Raw genomic sequence first — 19,213 nt, 5'->3', positions numbered from 1 at the left:
CACACACACACACACACACACACACGTTCTCCATACCTCTAGCGTTCCCTCCTCTGTGCAGGCGTGCAGTTTAAAGTGGTGTATGCTGATGGCTGTGACGACGTGGCCTTTGCGTCGGGAGTCACAGGAGCAGTGTGGGAAGATGATCTCATTGTAGCCTTCACTGCCCCGTAACATACTGAGATACTGGGGGAAAGAGAGAACATTTAGGGGGTCAGACAACTGCTTCTAGAAACCATCCTATGTTCCATGTCTATTTGGTCATATATGCCATGTATATACCAAGTCTTAAACTAGGTCATGTAGTTTATTCCCATCTATTACAGCCCTACCCTTAACCACAATGGAAGACCAGTCATGTACTCCCTGACGAAGGCCATGCAGTCGAAACGTGTCAGAGTTTAAAACATTGTTTCCATTGAACATGCCATACAAAAAAAGTCATTTTAATGCATTATCTGAAGAGGGCCTTGGTCCTCCTTTCTTTTTGACAGTCATGTACTGTATTTGCTCATTAGTTGTGACAGTAATGTCTGATGTTTCTTCTCTGGCCATCTAGTGACTAGAAGAGAGACAGAGAGAGACACTAACGATGGCCACCTAGTGACTAGAAGACAAGGAGAGAGGGAGAGACACTAACCATGGCCATCTAGTGACTAGCAGAGAGGGAGAGAGAGACACTAACGATGGCCACCTAGTGACTAGAAGACAAGGAGAGAGGGAGAGACACTAACCATGGCCATCTAGTGACTAGCAGAGAGGGAGAGAGAGACACTAATGATGGCCACCTAGTGACTAGAAGACAAGAGAGAGAGAGACACTAACCATGGCCATCTAGTGACGAGCAGAGAGGAGAGAGAGAGACACTAACCATGGCCATCTAGTGACTAGCAGAGAGGGAGAGAGACACTAACCATGGCCACCTAGTGACGAGCAGACAGGGAGAGAGAGAGAGAAACATTAACCATGGCCATCTAGTGACTAGCAGAGAGAGAGAGAGACACTAACCATGGCCATCTAGTGACTAGCAGAGAGAGAGAGACACTAACCATGGCCATCTAGTGACTAGCAGAGAGAGAGAGAGACACTAACTATGGCCCTAGCGACTAGCACAGAGGGAGAGAGACACTAACCATGGCCATCTAGTGACTAGCAGCGAGGGGAAGAGAGAGAGACACTAACCATGGCCATCTAGTGACTAGCAGCGAGGGGAAGAGAGAGAGACACTAACCATGGCCATCTAGTGACTAGCAGAGAGGGAGAGAGACACTAACCATGGCCATCTAGTGACTAGCAGAGAGAGAGAGAGAGAGAGACACTAACCATGGCCCTAGCGACTAGCAGAGAGACACTAACCATGGCCATCTAGTGACTAGCAGCGAGGGGAAGAGAGAGAGACACTAACCATGGCCATCTAGTGACTAGCAGAGAGGGAGAGGGACACTAACCATGGCTATGTAGTGATGAGCAGAGAGGGACAGAGAGACACTAACCATGGCCATCTAGTGACCAGCAGAGAGGGAGAGAGAGAGACACTAACCATGGCCATCTAGTGACCAGCAGAGAGGGAGAGAGAGAGACACTAACCATGGCCATCTAGTGACTAGCAGAGAGGGAGAGAGACACTAACCATGGCCATCTAGTGACTAGCAGAGGGGGAGAGAGAGAGACACTAACCATGGCCATCTAGTGACTAGCAGAGGGGGAGAGAGAGAGACACTAACCATGGACATCTAGTGACTAGCAGAGAGAGAGAGAAAGAGAGAGAGACACTAACCATGGCCATCTAGTGACTAGCAGAGAGAGAGAGAGAGAGAGAGAGAGAGACACTAACCATGGCCATCTAGTGACTAGCAGAGAGAGGGAGAGACACTAACCATGGCCATCTAGTGACTAGCAGAGAGAGAGGGAGAGACACTAACCATGGCCATCTAGTGACTAGCAGAGAGAGAGGGAGAGACACTAACCATGGCCATCTAGTGACTAGCAGAGAGGGAAAGAGACACTAACCATGGCCATTGAGTGACTAGCAGAGAGGGAGAGAGACACTAACCATGGCCATTGAGTGACTAGCAGAGAGAGAGAGAGAGAGAGAGAGAGAGAGAGAGAGAGAGAGAGACACTAACTATGGCCATCTAGTGACTAGAAGAGAGGGAGAGAGAGACACTAACCATGGCCATCTTCTTCTGTTCTGCTAATTTCTGTAGCTGGTAGGACTTCTCCTCTGCCTTGATAAATCCCCTTTTCACATCATCCACCGCCTGAGAGAGGTGGGGGGAGAGAGAGAAAGAGTTGTGATGGACAAACCAACTGAACTCTCCCTTACACACACAAAATGCACACTCCCCTGACAGACACACACACAATGCGCACTCCCCTGACACACACACACACAATGCGCACTCCCTTGACACACACACAATGCACATTCCCCTGACACACACACACACACACACCTGGTGGAAGCAGTAGCTGACGGCCAGTTGGTTGTCATTGAGCAGGATCTCCTCCTCGGTGGTGAAAAGCCACTTGCGCAGGGTGAGGCAGGTCCCAGGGACAGCAGACGTGTAGTTCTGAACATACAGCTTGTGGGGGAACTCATTAGGAGCCAGTTTACGCACTGACGGAGAGAGACAGAGACAGCGAGAGAGACAGCGAGAGAGATCGACAGGGTTAGGTCGGTGGGAGAGAGACAGAGAGCGACAAGGTTAGGTCGGTGGGAGAGAGACAGAGAGCGAGACAGGGTTAGGTCGGTGGGAGAGAGAGAGAGCGACAGGGTTAGGTCGGTGGGAGAGAGACAGAGAGCGACAAGGTTAGGTCGGTGGGAGAGAGACAGAGAGCGACAAGGTTAGGTCGGTGGGAGAGAGAGATCGACAGGGTTAGGTCGGTGGGAGAGAGAGAGAGCGACAAGGTTAGGTCGGTGGGAGAGAGACAGAGAGCGAGACAGGGTTAGGTCGGTGGGAGAGAGAGAGAGAGCGAGACAGGGTTAGGTCGGTGGGAGAGAGAGAGCGACAGGGTTAGGTCGGTGGGGGGAGAGAGAGCGAGTGACAGGGTTAGGTCGGTGGGAGAGAGAGAGAGAGCGACAGGGTTAGGTCGGTGGGGGAGAGAGAGCGGTGACAGGGTTAGGTCGGTGGGAGAGAGACAGAGAGCGACAGGGTTAGGGTCGGTGGGGGGAGAGAGCGAGAGACAGGGTTAGGTCGGTGGGAGAGAGACAGCGACAAGGTTAGGTCGGTGGGAGAGAGACAGAGAGGAGACAGGGTTAGGTCGGTGGGAGAGAGAGAGCGACAGGGTTAGGTCGGTGGGGGAGAGAGAGCGAGTGACAGGGTTAGGTCGGTGGGAGAGAGACAGAGAGCGACAGGGTTAGGTCGGTGGGGGAGAGAGAGCGAGTGACAGGGTTAGGTCGGTGGGAGAGAGAGAACGAGACAGGGTTAGGTCGGTCGGGGGGAGAGAGAGCGAGTGACAGGGTTAGGTCGGTGGGGAGAGAGAGCGAGACAGGGTTAGGGTCGGTGGGAGAGAGAGCGAGACAGGGTTAGGTCGGTGGGAGAGAGAGCGAGACAGGGGGTTAGGTCGGTGGGAGAGAGGGACAGGGTTAGAGAGAGCGACAGGTCGGTGGGAGAGAGACAGAGAGCGACAGGGTTAGGTCGGTGGGAGAGAGACAGAGAGCGACAGGGGGTTGGGAGAGAGACAGAGAGCGACAGGGTTAGGTCGGTGGGGAGAGACAGAGAGCGACAGGGTTAGGTCGGTGGGAGAGAGGAGAGAGAGAGAGATCGACAGGGTTTAGGTCGGTGGGAGAGAGACAGAGAGCGAGACAGGGTTAGGTCGGTGACAGGGTTAGTGGGGGAGAGAGAGTGACAGGGTTAGGTCGGGTGGGAGACAGAGAGACAGAGGGTCGGTGGGGGAGCGACAGGGTAGGTCAGGGAGGTCGGTGGGAGAGAGAGAGCGAGTGACAGGGAGGTTAGGTCGGTGGGGGAGAGGGTTAGGTCGGGGGGAGAGAGAGCGACAGGGTTGGGAGAGAGAGCGAGACAGGGTTAGGTCGGTGGGAGAGAGAGAGACAGGGTTAGGTCGGTGGGAGAGAGACAGGGTTAGGTCGGTGGGAGAGGGAGGTCGGTGGGAGAGAGCGACAGGGTTAGGTCGGTGGGAGAGAGACAGAGAGCGACAGGGTTAGGTCGGTCGACAGGGAGAGAGAGAGCGAGTGACAGGGTTAGGTCGGTGGGGGAGACAGGGTTAGGTCGGTGGGGGAGAGAGAGCGAGTGACAGGGTTAGGTCGGTGGGGAGAGAGAACGACAGGGTTAGGTCGGTGGGAGAGAGAGAGCGACAGAGAACGACAGGGTTAGGTCGGTGGGAGAGAGAGAGACAGGGTTAGGTCGGTGGGAGAGAGACAGAGAGCGACAGGGTTAGGTCGGTGGGAGAGACAGGGTTAGGTTGGTGGGAGAGCGACAGGGGGTTAGGTCGGTGGGAGAGAGAGAGAGCAACAGGGTTAGGTCGGTGGGGGAGAGAGACAGGGTTAGGTCGGTGGGAGAGAGACAGAGCGACAGGGTTAGGTCGGTGGGAGAGAGACAGAGCGACAGGGGGTTACAGGGTTAGGTCGGTGGAGAGAGAGAGAGCGACAGGGTTAGGTCGGTGGGGGAGAGAGAGCGAGTGACAGGGTTAGACAGGGTTAGGTCGGTGGGAGAGAGAGAGCGACAGGGTTAGGGTCGGTGGGAGAGAGACAGAGAGCGACAGGGTTAGGTCGGTGGGAGAGAGAGAACGACAGGGTTAGGTCGGTGGGGGAGAGAGAGAGGCGACAGGGTTAGAGAGAGAGAGCGACAGGGTTAGGTCGGTGGGGGAGAGAGAGAGGGTTAGGTCGGTGGGAGAGAGAGAGCGACAGGGTTAGGTCGGTGGGGGAGAGAGCGACAGGGAGGTCGGTGGGAGAGAGAGAGCGACAGGGTTAGGGTTGGGGGAGAGAGAGCGACAGGGTTAGGTCGGTGGGAGAGAGAGAGACAGGGTTAGGTCGACAGGGTTAGGTGGGGAGAGAGAGAGAGCGACAGGGTTAGGGTGGGAGAGAGAGAGCGACAGGGGAGAGAGAGAGAGAGGGTTAGGCGACAGGGTTAGGTCGGTGGGAGAGAGAGAGAGAGAGCGACAGGGGGTTAGGTCGGTGGGAGAGAGAGCGACAGGGTTAGGTCGGTGGGGAGAGAGACAGGGAGGTCGGTGGGGAGAGAGAGCAACAGGGTTAGGTCGGTGGGAGCGACAGGGTTAGGTCGGTGGGGAGAGAGAGAGAGCGACAGGGTTAGGTCGGTGGGAGAGAGAGAGAGAGACAGGGTTAGGTCGGTGGGAGAGAGAGAGCGACAGGGTTAGGTCGGTGGGAGAGAGAGAGCAACAGGGTTAGGTCGGTGGGGAGAGAGCGACAGGGTTAGGTCGGTGGGGGAGAGAGAGAGAGAGAGCGACAGGGTTCGGTGGGAGAGAGAGAGCAACAGGGTTAGGTCGGTGGGGAGAGAGAGCGACAGGGTTAGGTCGGTGGGAGAGAGAGAGCAACAGGGTTAGGTCGGTGGGAGAGAGAGAGCAACAGGGTTAGGTCGGTGGGAGAGAGAGAGCGAGAGAGAGCGACAGGGTTAGGTCGGTGGGAGAGAGAGAGCGACAGGGTTAGGTCGGTGGGTGTTTTCCGGTTGTGGCTAGATGGTATACAGCTACGGTAGGAAAGTTCCATGTTTGAGTTGCGTCAAGGAAAAATGTAGCATTTTACCTAACCCTTACCCTTTTCCTAACCTTAACCTAATTCTCCTAACCCACTACGTTAATTCTCCTAACCTACTGCGTAAGTTCTCCTAACACGCTACGTTAATTCTCCTAACCGGCTGCGTAAGTTCTCCTAACCCACTACGTTAATTCTCCTAACCTGCTGTGTAAGTTCTCCTAACCCACTACGTTAATTCTCCTAACCTGCTGCGTAAGTTCTCCTAACCTGCTGCGTAAGTTCTCCTAACCCGGCTATGAAAAGCCAATTCGTAGCTGTATACCATCTAATCAAAACTGTGTTTCGATACAAATAGAAATGCTTTGCTCATACCCCAACTAACCAGACACCACAACTCCCTCAACAGCAACATCATGAAGAAGTGATTCAATCAACAAAGCTCCTGGGTAGGAATGTTAGCGTCTATGATTAAAGACACACACACACACACAGACACACACACACAGACACACACACACAGACAGGAGTAGGCGTTAGCCTCTTTGATGGAAGAGGGACAGGGCTGACTCAACAGATGTTACTGAGTGGAGACATTCATTAAATGAATGAGAGACTGGCACCAGAGATCCTGGTGTCTACATGTTGGTACATTCATGGGAGAAATGTGCAGGTCTCTACCCCAAATTAATGGGAAAGATGAGCAATGCTACCCACTGTAGCAGGATATACAAACAACATACACACTATAGCTTGACTATTGAGACTTGAGTGAACTGTCCCTTTAACGACTCTGTGAGTAAAATGTGCTTTAGGGGGAAGATTCTGACCATATCAAAGTAAGAACAACCCAACATTAGCTATCAATCATTCATTAAGGCCATTAAAGCGTCATAGAGCTTTTTACAGATCTCTCAGGTCCACTCTCAATCTGAATGTAGTAAGAGGACCGCGCACGCACTCTCTCTGGGCAGAGGCCAAAGTCTCAGGTGATTCAGGTTAATGCTAGAGTTAGCACATGGAAAAAGACTAGTACTATGAAATAAAAGATCTCACCCTCACACTTACCAAAGGAGTGGTTGATGACCTCAAACAGAGCAAAGTAGCTGGCCGTTATGCTGTCCATTCCTACTGTCATGACCACAGCCTGTGGGAGAGTGAGAAAGGCCTGTGCATTAACAAGGAGGCCTGAGCATTAACAAGGAGGCCTGAGCATTAACAAGGAGGCCTGAGCATTAACAAGGAGGCCTGAGCATTAACAAGGAGGCCTGTGCATTAACAAGGAGGCCTGAGCATTAACAAGGAGGCCTGAGCATTAACAAGGAGGCCTGAGCATTAACAAGGAGGCCTGAGCATTAACAAGGAGGCCTGAGCATTAACAAGGAGGCCTGAGCATTAACAAGGAGGCCTGAGCATTAACAAGGAGGCCTGAGCATTAACAAGGAGGCCTGAGCATTAACAAGGAGGCCTGAGCCTGTGCATTACAAGGAGGCCTGTGCATTAACAAAGAGGCCTGTGCTAGGTGTGAGGGTGTGGCCTGTTGGTCCTGGGGACTCGGTGTGGCCTGATGGTCCTGGGGACTCGGTGTGGCCTGATGGTCCTGGGGACTCGGTGTGGCCTGATGGTCCTGGGGACTCGGTGTGGCCTGATGGTCCTGGGGACTCGGTGTGGCCTGATGGTCCTGGGGACTCGGTGTGGCCTGATGGTCCTGGGGACTCGGTGTGGCCTGATGGTCCTGGGGACTCGGTGTGGCCTGATGGTCCTGGGGACCGGTGTGGCCTGATGGTCCTGGGGACTCGGTGTGGCCTGATGGTCCTGGGGACCCGGTGTGTGTGGCCTGATGGTCCTGGGGACCTGGTGTGAGGGTGTGGCCTGATGATCCTGGGGACTAGCTAGGTATGAGGGTGTGGCCTGATGGTCCTGGGGACTCGGTGTGTGGGTGTGGCCTGATGGTCCTGCGGACCTGGTGTGAGGGTGTGGCCTGATGATCCTGGGGACCTGGTGTGAGGGTGTGGCCTGATGGTCCTGGGGACTAGCTAGGTGTGAGGGTGTGGCCTGATGGTCCTGGGGACTCGGTGTGAGGGTGTGGCCTGATGGTCCTGCTGACCTGGTGTGAGGGTGTGGCCTGATGATCCTGGGGACTAGCTAGGTAGGTGTGAGGTTGTGGCCTGATGGTCCTAGCTAGGTGTGAGGGTGTGGCCTGATGGTCCTGGGGACCAGGTGTGAGGGTGTGGCCTGATGGTCCTGGGGACTAGCTAGGTGTGAGGGTGTGGCCTGATGGTCCTGGTGACTAGGTGTGAGGGTGTGGCCTGATGGTCCTGGTGACTAGGTGTGAGGGTGTGGCCTGATGGTCCTGGGGACTAGGTGTGAGGGCTGTATGTGTAACTAGAGGTTAGGGGTGTGTTACCTGGTAGACCTGGTCAGTTGTACAGTTCTTGCGGACTCGGACTGTGACGGTGGTTTTATCAGGCATGGCTATCCTCAACTCCACATCTGATACGCCGTTATAGTTCTACGGAGAATGTGGGAGGGGGGTGGCAAGAGATGACTTACGGCCAGACGGTTGAGAAGGCGGTCATAGGACCACTCATAGGCCAGACATGCACACACACAAACAAAGTGTAGACAGAGATGGAAAAGCAGAAGAGAGGAAACCAAAAAGAAGAAAAAAGGACAGAGATGCCAGCCCCACCTCACACACACACACACACACTCACACACACAGTGTAGACAGAGATGGAGAAGCAGAAGAGAGGAAACCAAAAAGAAGAAAAAAGGACAGAGATGCCAGCCCCACCTCACACACCACACATCCCAGAGGATAGGATGAGAGGAGAGAGAACAGCAGAACAAGAGAGAAAGAGTCTAAAACAAGAATACATCTTAGAGAGGAATAAGCAAACACACTCAGAATGACATGCTTACCTCATCAGACTCGTCAGACAGAAACTCCTGCATGACATCACTCTCCCCAATCACCCTCACTGAACACACTGTGAATAGAGAAGGGAGAATGGGCAGCAGGATGGTGAAAAGGAGGGGAGAGAGAAAGTAGAAACACTGAGAAAGGCAGATCCCTTGTAGACACTCCCATGAGTTCCTCTCTTAGTAGCCTGTTATCCTGACCATCTCTACCTCCTCTCTAAGACACTCCCATGAGTTCCTCTCTTAGTAGCCTGTTATCCTGACCATCTCTACCTCCTCTCTAAGACACTCCCATGAGCCTCTCTTAGTAGGCTGTAATCCTGACCATCTCTACCTCCTCTCTAAGACACTCCCATGAGCCTCTCTTAGTAGGCTGTAATCCTGACCATCTCTACCTCCTCTCTAAGACACTCCCATGAGCCTCTCTTAGTAGGCTGTAATCCTGACCATCTCTACCTCCTCTCTAAGACACTCCCATGAGCCTCTCTTAGTAGGCTGTAATCCTGACCATCTCTACCTCCTCTCTAAGACACTCCCATGAGCCTCTCTTAGTAGGCTGTAATCCTGACCATCTCTACCTCCTCTCTAAGACACTCCCATGAGCCTCTCTTAGTAGGCTGTAATCCTGACCATCTCTACCTCCTCTCTAAGACACTCCCATGAGCCTCTCTTAGTAGCCTGTAATCCTGACCATCTCTACCTCCTCTCTAAGACACTCCCATGAGCCTCTCTTAGTAGGCTGTAATCCTGACCATCTCTACCTCCTCTCTAAGACACTCCCATGAGCCTCTCTTAGTAGGCTGTAATCCTGACCATCTCTACCTCCTCTCTAAGACACTCCCATGAGCCTCTCTTAGTAGCCTGTAATCCTGACCATCTCTACCTCCTCTCTAAGACACTCCCATGAGCCTCTCTTAGTAGCCTGTAATCCTGACCATCTCTACCTCCTCTCTAAGACACTCCCATGAGCCTCTCTTAGTAGCCTGTAATCCTGACCATCTCTACCTCCTCTCTAAGACACTCACATGAGCCTCTCTTAGTAGCCTGTAATCCTGACCATCTCTACCTCCTCTCTAAGACACTCCCATGAGCCTCTCTTAGTAGGCTGTAATCCTGACCATCTCCATCTCCTCTCTAAAACACTCACATGAGCCTCTCTTAGTAGGCTGTAATCCTGACCATCTCTACCTCCTCTCTAAGACACTCCCATGAGCCTCTCTTAGTAGGCTGTAATCCTGACCATCTCCATCTCCTCTCTAATCCTTTCCACATTTATTTTTCTTCCTCCTCTATTTATTGCATCATCTTCCACCTTCTTCCAGTTATCCCTCCATCTCTCATTCCACCCTTTCTATCACCTTTCCAAATGGTTTTTGCTCCATATTTCTCTGGCCTTTCCCTCCCTCTCACCTTTCTCCAGGTATTCCTCCAGTCCCCTGCGTCTAGCATCTAGTTGTTGTTCAGACAGGGAAAAAGGCCATTTGCCAGGTATTTTGGGGAAGGTGTAGTTGGCAAACTCTCTCTTCAGGTTCTGGTTGAGGATAGCAAACTCCCTGTACCTCTTAGAGCACAGCTGTCTGCCTGCCATGTACACATTATACACCTGCAAACAGAGACACAGTTACAATATACTTTAGGCATTTTTATTTCATTTAACTGGGCAAGTCAGTTAAGATCAAATTCTTATTTACAATGACAGCCAGGACCAGTGGGTTAACTGCCTTGTTCAGGGGCAGAACGACAGATTTTTACCTTGTCAGCTTGGGGATTCGATCAAGCAACCTTTTGGTTACTGGCCCAACGCTCTAACCACTAGGCTACCTGCGGCAATACCTACATGTTATGTACATCTTTCCTCAGTCATTTTATCTCTCCCTCCCTCTCTCTCCTGGTTGCGTTCAGTGTATTTGCATGTTGGGACAGATGTGGACAGGTTATTCGCACCACTCCTTCCCTCTCTCCACCCCTTCCTTCCTTTCTCCTTCCGTCCATCTACTCACCACAAACCTCTCCTGGTTGAGTTCAGCGTGTTTGTATGTGGGAACGGAGATGGGGACGGCCTGTTTGTCGCTGTAGTCGTAGCAGGACTGGGCTGAGCCGTCGTCTCCAGGGTCCAGACAGTCAGCCTCCTGGGGAGGTACAGACAGCACGGCCAGCATCAGCTCCCTCTCCCCCGCACGGATCAGATCCACCACCTGCTTATGGGTCGCCCCCTCCACGTTCACACTATTACTGAGAGGAGAGATGGAGAGAGAGAGAGGCAGATGAAGGGAGGTAGAGATTGAATATTCATTCATAATTGGGCTAGGGTATACTGAGTCATCATTGCAGATGAGCAGCAGCACTCATACATAATTAGAAACAAGCATTGGTTCTTTCTGCCTAAAATGAATTGTGTTGTTGATGTTTCTTGCTGCCTAGTCAGTGTCTGTCTTGGGGAGTGGACAAACCCTATATAACGTGCCAGTCTGTGTGTGTCTGGGAGTGAATGGATGAGTCCTCTTCTATAACAGTGATCATCCTATATTAAGTACCAGTCTGTGTGTGTCTGGGAGTGAATGGATGAGCCCACTTCTATAACAGTGATCATCCTATATTAAGGGTCAGTCAGTAGACGTCATGATGAGGCTGTCAGCAAGTCTAATGTTCACCTCAGCCGGAACTCTGACGTCTCCCATGGCAACGGGGTCACGGTGGGGTCACGTCACTCAGATGATTGTGCGTCAGAGCATGAGCTAGTAAGCTGGACTTGTGACCTCTACAGGGACTCTCTCTCTCTGTGTGTGTGTGTGCGTGTGAGAGAAAGAGAGACTGGGCCACTCAGATGGCAGCTTGCCAGGGCATGAGACTGTGTGTGTGTGTGTGTGTGTGTAAGCAGGAGTGCTGACGTCTGCACTGCAGCAGCCTATAGTAAATATTACAGTTACCAACTATAGTTAGGCTCACAGTTCACATAGTAGAAACTATTGATACAGAAGAACCCAATCCTACCTTCAGGATACACATGATGTCAACGTGATATTCCTGTATAAGTTCACAGGAAAATGAATGATAAAGTAACCTTTGCCTAGTAAACCCAGGCTAACTATCATGTTGTTACATCAGTGACAGAGGAACAGAAAGCAGGCCAAAGATTACAGCATCAACACACAACACTGCCAGACAGACCACCTGCAGTGGAGATGCTCCACAAGCACTGCAGTTAACACTGAGGAAGACACTGGGGCCATAATACAAACAGACAATGACAGAGATACACACACTCCAATGTTTCATCAAGGAAACTGACAGTGTGCGCACAGCCGGCACAACTCCTAATCAGTGTGTGTGGGTAGAGAACACAGTAGGTCCATTCTGTCATCTGTAGGCCTGTGTGTGTTATGTGTCCCAACATGTTGATCACTACATGTATCCCTTACAGGTGTCAAAAAAACCCAGACTCATTTCCTTTAATCACTAGTCTCTCGGCTGGCTAATGTTTAACTGAAAGCTGCTGAGGTAGTCATTCACACACAGACATACAGAGACAGACTGGACCGAGACAAACACACACACACAGACATACAGAGACAGACTGGACCGAGACAAACACACACACACACAGACATACAGAGACAGACTGGACCGAGACAAACACACACACACAGACATACAGAGATAGACTGGACCGAGACAAACACACACACACAGACATACAGAGACAGACTGGACCAGAGACAAACACACACACACAGAAAGACAGACATACAGAGACAGACTGGACCGAGACAAACACACACACACAGACATACAGAGACAGACTGGACCGAGACAAAAACACACACACACACAGACATACAGAGACAGACTGGACCGAGACAAACACACACACACACACACACACACAGACATACAGAGACAGACTGGACCGAGACAAACACACACACACAGACAGACAGACATACAGAGACAGACTGGACCGAGACAAACACACACACACACAGACATACAGAGACAGACTGGACCGAGACAAACACACACACACACAGACATACAGAGACAGACTGGACCGAGACAAACACACACACACACACAGACATACAGAGACAGACTGGACCGAGACAAACACACACACACACACACAGACATACAGAGACAGACTGGACCGAGACAAACACACACACACACACACACACAGACATACAGAGACAGACTGGACCGAGACAAACACACACACACACACACACAGACATACAGAGACAGACTGGGCCGAGACAAACACACACACACACAGACATACAGAGACAGACTGGACCGAGACATCACACACACACACAGACATACAGAGACAGACTGGACCGAGACAAACACACACACACAGAAAGACAGACATACAGAGACAGACTGGACCGAGACAAACACACACACACACACAGAAAGACATAGACAGACTGGACAGAGACAAACACACACAGACATACAGAGACAGACTGGACCGAGACAAACACACACACACACACAGAAAGACATAGACAGACTGGACAGAGACAAACACACACACACACACAGAAAGACATAGACAGACTGGACCGAGACAAACACACACACACACACAGAAAGACATAGACAGACTGGACAGAGACAAACACACACAGACATACAGAGACAGACTGGACCGAAACAAACAAACACACACACACACACACACACACACACACACACACACACACACACACACACACACACAGAAAGATAGACAAAAACACTTCCAAGTCTTTCTCCAGTCTAGTCTGGTTAGAATTCAGGAACAACTGTGGGTCATATAACCATGCGTGTTTGGACTGGACTGGAGGCTGTCATAAAGGCATGGGTAGGGGGCTGAGAGGCAGAAGTTCTCTGGGACTGTGTGTGTGTTCGTGTGTGTGTGTGTGTGTTCTCTGGGACTGTATGTGTGTGTGTGTTCTCAGGGACTGTATGTGTGTGTGTGTTCTCTGGGACTGTATGTGTGTGTGTTCTCTGGGACTGTATGTGTGTGTGTGTGTTCTCTGGGACTGTATGTGTGTGTGTGTTCTCTGGGACTGTATGTGTGTGTGTTCTCTGGGACTGTATGTGTGTGTGTGTTCTCTGGGACTGTATGTGTGTGTGTGTTCTCTGGGACTGTATGTATGTGTGTGTGTGTGTGTGTGTTCTCTGGGACTGTGTGTGTGTGTGTGTTCTCTGGGACTGTGTGTGTGTATTCTCTGGGACTGTGTGCGTGTATTCTCTGGGACTGTGTGCGTGTATTCTCTGGGACTGTGTGCGTGTATTCTCTGGGACTGTGTGCGTGTATTCTCTGGGACTGTGTGCGTGTATTCTCTGGGACTGTGTGCGTGTATTCTCTGGGACTGTGTGCGTGTGTGTGTAATCTCTGGGACTGTGTGCGTGTATTCTCTGGGACTGTGTGTGTGTGTTCTCTGGGACTGTGTGTGTGTGTGTTCTCTGGGACTGTGTGTGTGTTCTCTGGGACTGTGTGTGTGTTCTCTGGGACTGTGTGTGTGTATTCTCTGGGACTGTGTGCGTGTGTGTGTAATCTCTTGGACTGTGTGCGTGTGTGTGTATTCTCTGGGACTGTGTGCGTGTGTGTGTATTCTCTGGGACTGTGTGCGTGTATGTGTAATCTCTGGGACTGTGTGCGTGTTTGTGTTCTCTGGGGCTGTGTGCGTGTGTGTGTTCTCTGGGGCTGTGTGCGTGTGTGTGTTCTCTCTGGGACTGTGTGCGTGTGTGTGTTCTCTCTGGGACTGTGTGCGTGTGTGTGTTCTCTCTGGGACTGTGTGCGTGTGTGTGTTCTCTGGGACTGTGTGTGTGTGTGTGTTCTCTGGGACTGTGTGTGTGTGTGTGTGTTCTCTCTGGGACTGTGTGTGTGTGTGTGTTCTCTCTGGGACTGTGTGTGTGTTCTCTCTGGGACTGTGTGCGTGTATTCTCTGGGACTGTGTGCGTGTATTCTCTGGGACTGTGTGCGTGTATTCTCTGGGACTGTGTGCGTGTATTCTCTGGGACTGTGTGCGTGTATTCTCTGGGACTGTGTGCGTGTATTCTCTGGGACTGTGTGCGTGTGTGTGTAATCTCTGGGACTGTGTGCGTGTATTCTCTGGGACTGTGTGTGTGTGTTCTCTGGGACTGTGTGTGTGTGTGTTCTCTGGGACTGTGTGTGTGTTCTCTGGGACTGTGTGTGTGTTCTCTGGGACTGTGTGTGTGTATTCTCTGGGACTGTGTGCGTGTGTGTGTAATCTCTTGGACTGTGTGCGTGTGTGTGTATTCTCTGGGGCTGTGTGCGTGTGTGTGTTCTCTGGGACTGTGTGTGTGTGTGTTCTCTCTGGGACTGTGTGTGTGTGTGTGTTCTCTCTGGGACTGTGTGTGTGTGTGTGTTCTCTCTGGGACTGTGTGCGTGTGTGTGTTCTCTCTGGGACTGTGTGTGTGGGTGTGTTCTCTGGGACTGTGTGCGTGTGTGTGTTCTCTGGGACTGTGTGCGTGTGTGTGTTCTCTGGGACTGTGTGTGTGTGTGTGTGTTCTCTGGGACTGTGTGTGTGTGTGTGTGTTCTCTCTGGGACTGTGTGTGTGTGTGTGTTCTCTCTGGGACTGTGTGTGTGTCCTCTCTGGGACTGTGTGTGTGTGTGTGTGTTCTCTCTGGGACTGTGTGTGTGTGTTCTCTCTGGGACTGTGTGTGTGTGTGTGTGTTCTCTCTGGGACTGTGTGTGCGTGTGTGTGTGTAATCTCTGGGACTGTGTGTGTGTGTTCTCTGGGGCTGTGTGTGTGTTCTCTGGGGCTGTGTGCGTGTGTGTGTTCTCTGGGACTGTGTGCGTGTGTGTGTTCTCTCTGGGACTGTGTGTGTGTGTGTGTGTGTGTTCTCTCTGGGACTGTGTGTGTGTTCTCTCTGGGACTGTGTGTGTGTGTGTTCTCTCTGGGACTGTGTGTGTGTGTTCTCTCTGGGACTGTGTGTGTGTGTGTTCTCTCTGGGACTGTGTGTGTGTGTTCTCTCTGGGACTGTGTGTGCGTGTGTGTGTTCTCTCTGGGACTGTGTGTGCGTGTGTGTGTTCTCTCTGGGACTGTGTGTGCGTGTGTGTGTAATCTCTGGGACTGTGTGCGTGTGTGTGTTCTCTGGGACTGTGTGCGTGTGTGTGTTCTCTGGGACTGTGTGCGTGTGCGTGTTCTCTGGGTCTGTGTGCGTGTGCGTGTTCTCTGGGACTGTGTGCGTGTGTGTTCTCTGGGACTGTGTGTGTGTGTGTGTTCTCTCTGGGACTGTGTGTGTGTGTGTTCTCTCTGGGACTGTGTGTGTGTGTTCTCTCTGGGACTGTGTGTGTGTTCTCTCTGGGACTGTGTGTGTGTGTGTGTTCTCTCTGGGACTGTGTGTGTGTGTTCTCTCTGGGACTGTGTGTGCTGGGACTGTGTGTGTGTAATCTCTGGGACTGTGTGTGTGTGTTCTCTGGGTCTGTGTGTGTGTTCTCTGGGACTGTGTGCGTGTGTGTGTTCTCTCTGGGACTGTGTGCGTGTGTGTGTTCTCTCTGGGACTGTGTGTGTGTGTGTGTTCTCTCTGGGACTGTGTGTGTGTTCTCTCTGGGACTGTGTGTGTGTGTGTTCTCTCTGGGACTGTGTGTGTGTGTGTGTTCTCTCTGGGACTGTGTGTGCGTGTGTGTGTAATCTCTGGGACTGTGTGCGTGTGTGTGTTCTCTGGGACTGTGTGCGTGTGTGTGTTCTCTGGGACTGTGTGCGTGTGCGTGTTCTCTGGGGCTGTGTGCGTGTGCGTGTTCTCTGGGACTGTGTGCGTGTGTGTTCTCTGGGACTGTGTGTGTGTGTGTTCTCTCTGGGACTGTGTGTGTGTGTGTGATCTCTCTGGGACTGTGTGTGTGTTCTCTCTGGGACTGTGTGTGTGTGTGTGTGTGTTCTCTCTGGGACTGTGTGTGTGTGTGTGTCTCTCTCTCTGGGACTGTGTGTGCGTGTGTGTGTAATCTCTGGGACTGTGTGTGTGTGTTCTCTGGGGCTGTGTGTGTGTTCTCTGGGGCTGTGTGCGTGTGTGTGTTCTCTGGGACTGTGTGCGTGTGTGTGTTCTCTGGGACTGTGTGCGTGTGTGTGTTCTCTGGGACTGTGTGTGTGTGTTCTCTCTGGGACTGTGTGTGTGTGTGTGTGTTCTCTCTGGGACTGTGTGTGCGTGTGTGTGTTCTCTCTGGGACTGTGTGTGCGTGTGTGTGTTCTCTCTGGGACTGTGTGTGCGTGTGTGTGTTCTCTGGGACTGTGTGCGTGTGTGTGTTCTCTGGGACTGTGTGCGTGTGTGTGTTCTCTGGGGCTGTGTGCGTGTTCTCTGGGGCTGTGTGCGTGTGCGTGTTCTCTGGGACTGTGTGCGTGTGTGTGTTCTCTCTGGGACTGTGTGTGTGTGTGTGTGTGTTCTCTCTGGGACTGTGTGTGTGTGTGTGTGTTCTCTCTGGGACTGTGTGTGTGTGTGTGTGTGTGCTCTCTCTGGGACTGTGTGTGTGTTCTCTCTGGGACTGTGTGTGTGTGTGTGTGTTCTCTCTGGGACTGTGTGTGTGTTCTCTGGGACTGTGTGCGTGTGTGTGTTCTCTCTGGGACTGTGTGTGTGTGTGTGTTCTCTCTGGGACAGTGTGTGTGTGTGTGTTCTCTCTGGGACTGTGTGTGCGTGTGTGTGTGTAATCTCTGGGACTGTGTGTGTGTGTTCTCTGGGGCTGTGTGTGTGTTCTCTGGGGCTGTGTGTGTGTGTGTTCTCTGGGACTGTGTGCGTGTGTGTGTTCTCTCTGGGACTGTGTGTGTGTGTGTGTTCTCTCTGGGACTGTGTGTGTGTTCTCTCTGGGACTGTGTGTGTGTGTGTTCTCTCTGGGACTGTGTGTATGTGTGTTCTCTCTGGGACTGTGTGTGCGTGTGTGTGTTCTCTCTGGGACTGTGTGTGCGCGTGTGTGTGTAATCTCTGGGACTGTGTGCCCGTGTGTGTTCTCTGGGACTGTGTGCGTGTGCGTGTTCTCTGGGGCTGTGTGCGTGTGCGTGTTCTCTGGGACTGTGTGCGTGTGTGTTCTCTGGGACTGTGTGTGTGTGTGTGTGTTCTCTCTGGGACTGTGTGTGTGTGTGTGTGTGTTCTCTCTGGGACTGTGTGTGTGTGTGTGTGTTCTCTGGGACTGTGTGTGTGTGTGTTCTCTGGGACTGTGTGTGTGTGTGTGTTCTCTGGGACTGTGTGTGTGTGTGTGTTCTCTGGGACTGTGTGTGTGTGTGTGTTCTCTCTGGGACTGTGTGTGTGTGTGTGTTCTCTCTGGGACTGTGTGTTTGTGTTCTCTCTGGGACTGTGTGTGTGTGTGTTCTCTCTGGGACTGTGTGTGTGTGTTCTCTCTGGGACTGTGTGTGTGTGTGTGTGTTCTCTCTGGGACTGTGTGTGTGTGTGTGTGTGTGTGTTCTCTGGGACTGTGTGTGTGTGTGTGTTCTCTCTGGGACTGTGTGTGTGTGTGTTCTCTCTGGGACTGTGTGTGTGTGTGTTCTCTCTGGGACTGTGTGTGTGTGTGTTCTCTCTGGGACTGTGTGTGTGTGTGTGTTCTCTCTGGGACTGTGTGTGTGTGTGTGTGTGTGTGTTCTCTCTGGGACTGTGTGTGTGTGTGTGTGTTCTCTGGGACTGTGTGTGTGTGTGTGTTCTCTGGGACTGTGTGTGTGTGTGTGTGTGTTCTCTGGGACTGTGTGTGTGTGTGTGTGTTCTCTGGGACTGTATGTGTGTGTGTGTGTTCTCTGGGACTGTATGTGTGTGTTCTCTGGGACTGTATGTGTGTGTTCTCTGGGACTGTATGTGTGTGTGTGTGTTCTCTGGGACTGTATGTGTGTGTGTGTGTGTTCTCTGGGACTGTGTGCGTGTGTGTGTAATCTCTGGGACTGTGTGCGTGTGTGTGTTCTCTGGGACTGTGTGCGTGTTCTCTGGGACTGTGTGTGTGTTCTCTGGGGCTGTGTGCGTGTGCGTGTTCTCTGGGGCTGTGTGGTGTGTGTGTTCTCTGGGGCTGTGTGCATGTGTGTGTTCTCTGGGACTGTGTGCGTGTGTGTGTTCTCTGGGACTGTGTGTGTGTTTGTGTGTGTGTTCTCTCTGGGACTGTGTGTGTGTGTGTGTTCTCTCTGGGACTGTGTGTGTGTTCTCTCTGGGACTGTGTGTGTGTGTGTGTGTTCTCTCTGGGACTGTGTGTGTGTGTGTTCTCTCTGGTTCTGTGTGTGTGTGTGTTCTCTGGGACTGTGTGTGTGTGTGTGTGTTCTCTGGGCCTGTGTGTGTGTGTGTGTGTTCTCTGGGCCTGTATGTGTGTGTGTGTGTTCTCTGGGACTGTATGTGTGTGTGTGTGTTCTCTGGGACTGTGTGTGTGTGTTCTCTGGGACTGTGTGTGTGTTCTCTGGGACTGTGTGTGTGTGTGTGTGTGTGTGTGTTCTCTGGGACTGTATGTGTGTGTGTGTTCTCTGGGACTGTGTGCGTGTTCTCTGGGACTGTGTGCGTGTTCTCTGGGACCGTGTGCGTGTTCTCTGGGACTGTGTGCGTGTGTGTGTTCTCTGGGACTGTGTGCATGTGTGTGTTCTCTGGGACTGTGTGCGTGTGTGTGTTCTCTGGGACTGTGCGTGTGTGTGTGTGTTCTCTCTGGGACGGTG

General features: G+C 52.1%; 1 protein-coding gene across 4 annotated transcripts in view; it reads right to left on the bottom strand.

Annotated features, from left to right (window-relative positions):
• Nucleotides 1-19,213, bottom strand: part of LOC112238998 (sorting nexin-27) — a 38,606-nt gene that overhangs the window by 10,103 nt on the left and 9,290 nt on the right. For 3 of the 4 annotated variants that reach the window (XM_042307474.1, XM_042307465.1, XM_042307468.1), the window contains exons 2-9: nucleotides 10,594-10,825; nucleotides 10,004-10,196; nucleotides 8,594-8,661; nucleotides 8,076-8,180; nucleotides 6,737-6,815; nucleotides 2,457-2,620; nucleotides 2,172-2,261; nucleotides 37-186 (exon numbers count right to left, since the gene is read on the bottom strand). In XM_042307474.1, coding sequence (XP_042163408.1) covers nucleotides 37-186; nucleotides 2,172-2,261; nucleotides 2,457-2,620; nucleotides 6,737-6,815; nucleotides 8,076-8,180; nucleotides 8,594-8,661; nucleotides 10,004-10,196; nucleotides 10,594-10,825 — 1,081 coding nt within the window. The remainder of the gene's footprint in view (nucleotides 1-36; nucleotides 187-2,171; nucleotides 2,262-2,456; nucleotides 2,621-6,736; nucleotides 6,816-8,075; nucleotides 8,181-8,593; nucleotides 8,662-10,003; nucleotides 10,197-10,593; nucleotides 10,826-19,213) is intronic. The other variant, XM_042307477.1, reaches the window with a different exon arrangement.

The sequence above is a fragment of the Oncorhynchus tshawytscha genome, linkage group LG03 (assembly GCF_018296145.1).
Source record: "Oncorhynchus tshawytscha isolate Ot180627B linkage group LG03, Otsh_v2.0, whole genome shotgun sequence".
Classification (NCBI taxonomy): Eukaryota; Metazoa; Chordata; class Actinopteri; order Salmoniformes; family Salmonidae; genus Oncorhynchus; species Oncorhynchus tshawytscha.
Note: the sequence above shows the minus strand (reverse complement) of the source record. Positions and strands in the feature narration are given on the sequence as shown.